General features: G+C 43.1%; 1 protein-coding gene across 4 annotated transcripts in view; it reads right to left on the minus strand.

Moving 5' to 3' along the window:
• Nucleotides 1-7,680, minus strand: part of ATG7 (autophagy related 7) — a 145,018-nt gene extending 137,338 nt beyond the window's left edge. The window contains exons 1-4 of one of the 4 annotated variants that reach the window (XM_053297918.1): nucleotides 7,176-7,680; nucleotides 5,894-5,948; nucleotides 2,794-2,911; nucleotides 1,144-1,221 (exon numbers count right to left, since the gene is read on the minus strand). In XM_053297918.1, the coding sequence (XP_053153893.1) occupies nucleotides 1,144-1,221; nucleotides 2,794-2,911; nucleotides 5,894-5,948; nucleotides 7,176-7,353 (429 nt within the window). In that variant the 5' untranslated portion in view covers nucleotides 7,354-7,680. The remainder of the gene's footprint in view (nucleotides 1-1,143; nucleotides 1,222-2,793; nucleotides 2,912-5,893; nucleotides 5,949-7,175) is intronic. The other 3 variants (XM_053297916.1, XM_053297919.1, XM_053297917.1) reach the window with 3 other exon arrangements.
• Nucleotides 7,681-9,468: the final 1,788 nt, after the last annotated feature.

The following is a 9,468-nucleotide window of genomic DNA, read 5'->3' on the forward strand; positions in this document are numbered from 1 at the left end:
GGAGAGTAATCCTAGTCTGAAAACAAGAGAGATGACAGGACAATGATCTGGTTACTATGGAGACAGATCACATGTTTCCACATTGTCTCAGGCTTGGAAATCTATAAAATGTTGTGGGACAGTAGAGAATAAGTACAAGATGGGAAACTATACATAAGGCCTGGAATTTGACAGACCATGGAGGATTCCCACAAGGATCATTTGATGCAGCCAGGAGGAAAGGAGGAAGACAAATCAGTTACAATCTGACTCTCTTCCTCTGTCTGAGGCCCCAAGAGGAGGGATCCAGCAACAACTTCCCACCCACACTTACAGCAGTCTAAACATCAATGCAATATAAGAGATGGTTCCTGGAAAAAATCTTAATATATATCTCCCTCCTAGAGCTATGATCCAGAGGAGCAAATGTTCACTACAGAGTTCTTCTCATATTTTTTCTTGATGGGGAATAATATTTGACATTTAAAGGGTACAGGCCATGCAGACTGGTACTAGTTTTCATGTGCAAAGCTTGTGTGCCAAATTTCAAAGCAGTTTTTAGAATTTGGAAAGTGTAAAGAAGAGGTCAAGGGTCACCTTGGGTCAAGCCCGCTCTCCCCACACAAGCAGCAGTTGAGCCCTGGGCGGCTGTATCAGCCACCCACACAATAACCAGCTCTGTCACAGAGGTGGCTGGGGCTGCGGGGATCGAGAGCTGCCCGGCACCCAGAAGCTTGTTGTAGCCTCCGGGTTGGGGGTTTCCTTGTGAGTCGCCATGGCGCAGAGCCGCACTGCGGCGACTCACAGTCAAGAAAACAGGGTTAGCAGAGCGCTCATTCCACTAACCTTGTTTAAGGGAAGGGCTACTTCGGCAGGCTAGCTGCTCCTGAACCACTGGACTTGCCCGCAAGCCTGGTGGTTCTCACGATGGGGGAAAACCAGGCTGGGCTCCCTTAACTCAGTTTTTCCCATCGTAAGAATAGCTTCATTGGACAGCATCCAGACCATGCTAGTGACCAAACACTACTGAAATCAATGAGACAAGTTAGTAACAACTAACTTAAGTCAATCATAACTTAATCTGGATGCTGTCCTTTTTTGTAAACAACTGTTGTAAACCACTAGTATTTAGGATTATTTAATTTTTAAAGACCATTTACTCACTGCAAATGTCAGTAGGAGAAATCTGTTCAATAAGACCAGATTTTCAACAGCATCCCCTGATTTTATTGCATTCCATATCTAACAACGAGAAAAATATGTATAACAACAATGTGAGGTACTAGCAACTCTTAGGCTTGTCTCAATAAGAGTAAAATAAATATCCTAGAAAGATTCTAGTATTTCCATCATATCAGTCTCACCATGCAATTCATCTACAGAGCTATGAGGTTGAAAAACAGCTGCGTGTGTAGAAGCTGTTCAATCCCTACTATCTCACTTAGTTAGATAAGTTAGATAGTGTTAGTTAGATAAGGCGTTAGAGAAGTCTCAGTTAGCAGCGATAGGAAAGATGTCTGAGCAAGTTCTTGAAGAAACTGCTGAAAATCAGAAAAGACACTAAGAGCAAGATCCAGGTTAAGTCCCCTTGAAATAAACAGGACTAAAGTTAGACATGAGCAACTTGTCTCATTCCTTCCAATGATGCTTAATCATAACTAACAGTCTGGATTCTGCTGTATGTGAGCCAATGGTCTGAAGTGGTATATGGCAGATTTGTATCTTATCTATATCTCATACTCTGTCTTGTTTTTAAAGTAGTTTTGAGTGATAACATGTTTCTTTAGTTAAGTTTGTACGCACAACTAGAATTAGAGAGCAGGTCATAGGGGTTTCTAAAGTGAGTTTAGGAATGTGTTCGTTTTCATTTTAAAATGGGCTGGTAAAGTCAAACCTAACACCAGAACACAGAGAAGAATTCACTTAGGAGAGAGAAAAGTAGCCAGGGGAGGGTATACGCAATGCCAGAGATTGGTCCCAGTTCTAAACCTGATGCTATTTTTGCATCTGGACCGGCCCTTTGCTTGGAATATATGTTGTGTTCAGGTTACACAACAATTATTTCAAATGACAAGGCCTATAAAGGCCTTGATCTCTCCTATCAAACCAGAATGCAAATAAAACCTGCTTCTTGTGTTGGATGTGTAGGAGATTTAAAAAGCAGTATTACAGCAGCCCCTATAAGTTAGAAGGCCAACAATACATGATTTGCTTACAGTGCAAATCTAAGCAGGTCTAAATGCCAAGGCTTCAACTCAAGATTTCTACCAAAATTCTCAGCAAGCTCCCAAACCTACATGTGTCAAGACTGCTCCAGAAAAGCCTTGCCATTTAAACTAGCCTGATAGAATAGTGTACACATATGTTTGCCTAGATTTAAGCATCAATGATGCTTAAATACAAGGAGTATCATTCAGACCAATGCTGCTCTCATATAGTCAGCATGCTGCTCAAGGTCTTTTCTGAAATCTAAGGAATTCCTTGGAGACCTAAGAAATTCAGGAAACAAGCAAACTAAACACAAATCCAAACCATTTGTTTTAAGATTTTTAATCTACTATTACCACCCTTTAGATAGCAACAAAATGGGCTATCCCAAACAATCCCAGAAGAAATAAAATTGTGGCAATATATTGCACTAAAGTCACTAAATGTTCATCTCTTGAAGTAAGACTGAGAAACAAAATGGCTTCCCAAAAATAAAAATACAACCACAAGCCAGAACTGGTCCCAATCATGATCTCAAATTATTTTAAAAGCTATTTCCAATCCAAACTCTACACTTGTGGAAATAAATGCGCATTTTCATCTTACCTCATTTGATGCTTGCTCAAGAAGGAGCTTCTTATCACAGGATTTGAATGATTCCAAGGTGTTGGTGTTATGCAGAGTTCCAATAGCAGGACAACAATGTGCTGGAGTTGGGGCATTCCTGAGGAAAAGACAAGTGCTCATGGAAATGAATGCCAAAATCTATTACAGCACTAACAACAAATTAGTGCTGCTCATACTCTACAAAACTTTGGGGGGGGGGAAATTATGCAAATAACTATGAGATACTAGACAACTGAGTCAGTTATACAAACCTGTGTATATGCTCCGCACAATGTATTATTTCAGAGCAATACTTTCAAAGCAGGAATGGATCTTTGGATAGATGGCCAAAAAAGAAATAGTTATATGAGAGGGGCAGTCAGAAAGCTAAGCCAGGCACTAAGACCACGACCTACCAGAAATTAAAAAAACCTCCAGATGTGATTTGTTTTAGAGAGCAATCACTTGGTATATCAAAATATTATTAGTGTGTGGGCGGGGCAGGGGAATAGGCATATCTATCCTCTTTCACAGAAATGTGTGTCCTCTTAGCCCAAAACAGCATCTGCAATGTTTAGAAGGTACTTGCTCAAAGCTGCCCATGTTTTATAACACACAATACAATATGCCAACAAAGGAAAGAGAATCATTACAGATCCCCCCACCCCACATTTTCACTCCATAAGTCTTGAAAGAGGAGCAGTTACTACCCAACAACATGTAGAGTGAACACTTAGCTAAATTTTCTGTAGTATCTACAATATGTCAGTAGTACAAGTGGAAAAAAACATTGTTTGGGATACTGTTGGTATTTATATTATAGTTCCAGCCCTCCATTTTTAACCATGCACACCAGTTTCATATCACTCTTCCTATCTTTGGCCAGGCCCTTTCTTTAAAAATGAAGTTATGTAAAACAAAGTATCTCTGAATTGCTTCCTAAAGGTTGATTGCAGGGCTCCTATGGAGACCTGACCCCTGGCACCTTTCTTTTTAAAAGTTAAATGCAGGAGCTTGTGAAGGTGTGGGCACTCAGAGGATGCAATCATTTGAAGTGTATAGCTTTTAGTGGTATTCCTATGACACTACTGCACCTTATACCAGTACTTTACAACCAGCTGGTGTGCCACTGAAACAAATTACAAATCAGTTACCTCAGCCTCATGGAACATCTTTTTCTTGCCAAGTTTATCACTAAAGTTCAGGTGCAATCCTAAGCACACTTACCGGGGAATAAACAGCACTTACCTCATGGGACTTACTCCAAATAAAAGTGCATAGGGTTACATTTCACAAGCAGCAGTTACAGTGATGATTCTGCCAAGATTATACTTGAAATTTTTAATATCCTAACACTGGCAATATTTTAAATATCCTAACACTAGGATATGAAAATCCTAACATCTTAATATCCAAACCATCTGAGGAGGCTCTACTCTGGCTTTCACCACCATCAGAGTTTCAGGTGGCAGCAATCGAGGACAGGGTCTGTCTGCACAGTGGCATCTAAGCTGTGGAGCTGTGTCACTCCCCCAAGATCCAGGAGGCTCTTTCCATGACAGCCTTTCACAGGGAAATAAAAGCTATTTTGTTTAGGCAAGCATTTACTTATTACTGAGGCTTGCAATTTGCCACTCAGCTGAGTGCCTAGGACCAGTGATACACAAAGAAAGCCCTTCAATTGTCCTGCCTCTGCCATGATCATAAATATGCATGATAGCAGCACTGTGGGGGCTGTTCACAAATGACTCTCAGTACCAGAAGCTCTTTAACAGCAAAAGAGAACATCACATGAAGTTTTCCAACACAGTCCTAGCCACAATATCTGCATGCACAGCTAGAAATGTGAAGGCCTTGGGGGAGAAAACAGAAAAATTTGGGGGAAACCCAGTTTCCCCCCATTTCCACCCCCTGAAGGACTTTTTGGGGTCCCACCCCCCAAATAAAAAAAATTTAAAAGATGGATTGTGTGTGGCGGGGGGGATTGAAATAACGAACAACATATTTAAGATAATATTTTTATTTTCTTTAATTCTCTCTCTTTATAAGAAGCAGGCAAAAAGTTGATGCTGAAAATGGAAGATTCTGATTTACAGAGATGCTGGATCCTAGGAGTTCAGCAGATTTCAGTCCATTTGTAACAAATTAAATAGTATTTTAAAGTAAATTACTACATTTGGACTAATTGAATAAACTATACTTCTAAATATAATTTACCAAACATAATCAGGTTAAGAGCAAATCAGGTTATACATAATAAATGTTCCTAAAGAAACAATAGGGCTATTCTCACAACCAGCCAAAACTGGGCTAAGGGAGCCCAGCCTGGTTTGGGCTGGGCATGAGACTCAACGCAAGCCTTGCGGCTCCTGGCGGTGGCAAGCCCTCCGGAAAGTGGATTAAACTATCGTGTGTCGATGCAGCGTGGCTCCATGCCGTCCCAACCAGTGTTCCCTCTAAGAGGGATTCCCAGAAATTGTTGACTACAACTCCCAGAATCCTCAGCTGCAGTGCTTTTCGCTTGAGGATTATGTGAGTTGTAGTCAACAACATCTGGGAATCCCTCTTAGAGGGAACACTGACCCCAACTCACGAGTAGCCTCCCAACTGGGAGACTACAATAAGCCTCCAGGCGTTGGGAGGCTCCTCAAAAGCACTGTGCACTTGTGCAGTGCCTTATGGGGCTTCCGGGGGCCAGGAAGCCCCTGAACCCCACCTCCCCAACCAGCTCTGTGATGGAGCTGGTAATCATCTGGGCAGCCAATCCGGCCGCCCAGGGAGGACTTCCTGATCATCTGCGGGGAGAGGAGTTCAAACCCACTTTCCTCACAAACCCTCTTTCAGCTCCACACACTGCTCGTGTGTAGAGTCTCGTGTGACTTTAGACCTGTAAAGGGTGCTAAAAAAGAGAAATATCACGTATTTCAATTTCTACCAACATTTATCCCCCCCCCCCCAAAAAAAACCAGGGTCGGGCGAGAATCATTTTTTCCCATGACTTCAAAATGTCCAGAAATTTTACACCTCTATGCATGGCTGGTTCCAACTCCCTTAAGTTCCAAAATAAGAAAACTAAAAAGGTAGCACTGAAGTTACTTACAGATCAAAAGCACTAAATTCCAGTGTTAAACGAGCTGGCATACCAGCAGGGTCTCCTGGACAAAAACAAAAGGATTTTGAGAACAGTGTTAGCTACATGAGTAAGGGCATATCCAGATGGTGTGGGGTTTTTTCTAGTCAAGGAAGCAACGCTGTTACTCGGTCTAATGCACAGTTCTAACATTACCTCCTCACACTACTATTTAATGACTGAGCAGTCCAGAAGTCTTTTTTCAGATGATGGCTTCATAACTGGTTCCCTGTTTCATAAGACTAGCTACTGTATGAAAGATACCACAGTACGTAGGCCATCTCTGACTCAGTGTGACACAAGGAGTATTTCTGCTCCCTCTGCACAAGGGACAAGGAAGTCAAGCAGCATAGTGGTTCTGCTCATGCACGGGAGGCGGGGGAGTGAGGATTTTTCTTTTGGAGAGGAATACTGTCTCAGGAGTTTGGCACCTGACATGTGTGTCAGCATGGAGAAAAAAGCAGCTGTTCAACACCTGGGGTGAACAGTAAACAGCAAAGTATTACTTCCTCCAGCAGAGAAAATTTTCTCTCCTAGAATCTATCTATGCCTATAATCAAATCATATAATATATAATCAAGTCAGACTTCTTGGCTTTTCTTAAAGTTTGAGAGGGAGAAGATATCCACTGAGCTAACCAGGCAATGGTTTAGGGGTATGGCTTTCCTAATTTGAGCTATGATATATTTCTAAAAATTAAACAGATACTTCAATATTAGCTTCCACACTTTTATCTCTGAACACATAAAACCTGGAAGTGACACTGAAAGTGAACAAAGCACAGTCAAACAAATCAAAAGCTTGTCACATACCAAAGCAGTAGATGTCTAAGAATTATTATTAGATTTTTTAACATAGCTGATATCACTGATGCCTTTGTAGTGAAGTTAACAAAGCACTGCACTGGGGTTGGGGGGATCAGACTTGCAGTCTGTTCCCATGTGCAGTGGGGCTAACACTCAAGTAACTGTGCACAGAATTGGTGGCAATCCTATATACACTTTGAGTGAAAATCTATTCTACTCAATAAGGCTTACCTCTGAACAAACGTGCATTATCAGGCCACATGTCACACAGTGAGGCATAGGTCATCAACCTGTACTTAAAAAACGCAAGGCTTATTTGCTCAGCCACATTCCAAGCAATCCTCAGGGTCATGTGAACGGACCAGCCTTTGATATACACAAATACAAGTGTGTGCTTTACAGTAAGATTTTATAAGACAACAACTAAATATTTGCCACGTTCTTACCATTATAGTAGTATCCTTTAATCGTTTTTGGAGTCTCATCCAGTTTGTACTCGTTGAGTTTCTTCTGCGTTAGTTCGTGCCAAAAGCCGGCATCCAAGGCACTACTGAAGGGGACAAACTGCAGTTTGGGGAGTCCACCCTCTGCTGGGTTCTGTAATTCACTAGCCTCACTTGCCATGATTCGCTTACTTCGAAATCAGTCTGCAAGGATGAGAGCCTTGCCAGTGTGTCAACAAGAAGCCCCTTGCCAGTACGAAGCTTGGAGTTAGATGTCTTTCCCCTTCTGCAAAAGCATGAACGAGATTAACTGCTATCTCCCGCCTCCAATTGCAACTTCCCCAAAATATTCATTCCCCCCACTAGCTAGAAACACCGGAAGTAACAACAGGGCGCTGCCATCTTTGTCCTGCCTGGAGCGCATGCTCACACATGCGCATAAGGCTGCAGAAAATCGGGCTCGCGTAAGCCCACGAGCTTGTTGCTACACACACACGCACTCAATTCCTACTCCTCCTGCGGATGCTGACTGAGGCGCTCGCTCCGTCCACCTCTCTTTTCCGATCTCCCACTCCTGCTGCGAATCCTAAGCGTTCTCTCGTTGCCGCCTCGGGAGAATCCGAGAGAGGCGCGTCAGGCAGGGGCTAGCGCCGGTTCGGATTGCACAACGGGCTGCGTATGTGCACCCAAAAACGGGCGGCGGTCCCCACTTGAAAAATAGTAAAGATCGCTGCCGTAAGCCTAGGCGAAGGATTGTTGTTTTGCTTCGCCCATCTCTATGACAGTAAATGATCGTTTATGTAAACACTATAGAGATAGACAATCAAATCGGTTTACATGCAGGCATTTAATTTTTTAAAATTTATATACCGCCTGACTCCCAAGACGGTTCACAAAAAATTACCTCCGGTTTTTATTTGAACGCTGCCATATCAGGGACAGGACAGTGCAGACCGGGGGAGTGTGTCTACCTCCTAGATCCCCCAACTATTAATAGTAACTGAGGGGTCTCTACCAAGTGGCATAGTTGGCATAGCCACTGTAGTTGGCATAGCATACCCGTTTAAAGAGGCCACTCAGCCTCAGCCTGGCCGATGCCCAGATACACACGACATATACACATATGTCTATGCTACCAACTTCGGGCTGCACTTAATGGCATAGGCAAGTAGGCTGTACAGTGCTCGTTAGTTTGATGTACACTTTACTTCCCCTTAGGACAAGGGTGCACAACTCCAGCCATACTTGTATAGTTTAACAAACCAAAGAAGATTGTGCCACCCACAGACATCGGTGGGGATTCATTTAGCTCTTAATGCAGTGAGCAGAATTGCACAATACTTACTCCCAATGCAGCCCATCATTTGGAGGGGGGGTTGAGTGTGCTGACCTACCTGCCCCACTGTGATCCCTGCTGAGCATCCAGGTGGTGATTAATCATCTGCAAATTCTGCATATGGCTTACATGCATAGGCCAAAATCGTGCAGCTGATTTGACTTGTGTGTGCAAGCTGCTCCACATGATCCATCTCCAGGTGAACATGTGGAGACTGCAGAGGAAGGAGTGCTTATTCCCAATGCAATAGATGGAGTCAGGAGATAAGTATCATTTTGTCCCCCACCCCACTCCCATTTCCCAATAGTAACTCACTCCTTTCTCCATGTTACTCTGGGTCTTGCAGAGCCCTCTCAAATAATCTCTCTTCCTTTTCTCTCCATTCCACAGCACACTCTTCTTTTTCTGCACCCCCCCACCCATTACTGCTTTTTGCAGTTTCCTTATGCAAAGGTACCTGCACTTCTTGTCTCTCAGGCTTGGTTCACTTCAGACATCTGTTCACCAGCCTGCCATAAATTCATGGTGGAAAAGTGGGGGTGGGCACACCCTCCCCACCCCACATGAGGACTTCGGGGGTGGGCAGAATAGCTGCATGTAGATTTATATCCCTGAGACTACTGTTCGCTCTCCCAGGCTGCTGGAGGATGAGGGGATATTCTGTTTCTTTTTGTCTCTGACTGCTGAATGTGACCCCTTGTTCACTTCTTCCAACCCATAAAGAATTGTGCTGCATGTAATAACCCAGCCAATCTATCCTGCAGCAGAGCCCTTATCTGTCCTCTTCCCCACCACTCCCCACCTAGTGTTAGTTTCATTCGTTTGAGGCATCTTACAATACCTTCAGAGATGAATTCAGACAACGTTCCTCAATACCAGCAGAAAATGGAGGATGTCAGGACTCTGTATATTTTGCATATGCTAGTTCAAAAGGATCTTCCTCTGGTTGGCTTAATTCTG

This window comes from Hemicordylus capensis, chromosome 2, assembly GCF_027244095.1.
Source record: "Hemicordylus capensis ecotype Gifberg chromosome 2, rHemCap1.1.pri, whole genome shotgun sequence".
Taxonomy (NCBI): Eukaryota; Metazoa; Chordata; class Lepidosauria; order Squamata; family Cordylidae; genus Hemicordylus; species Hemicordylus capensis.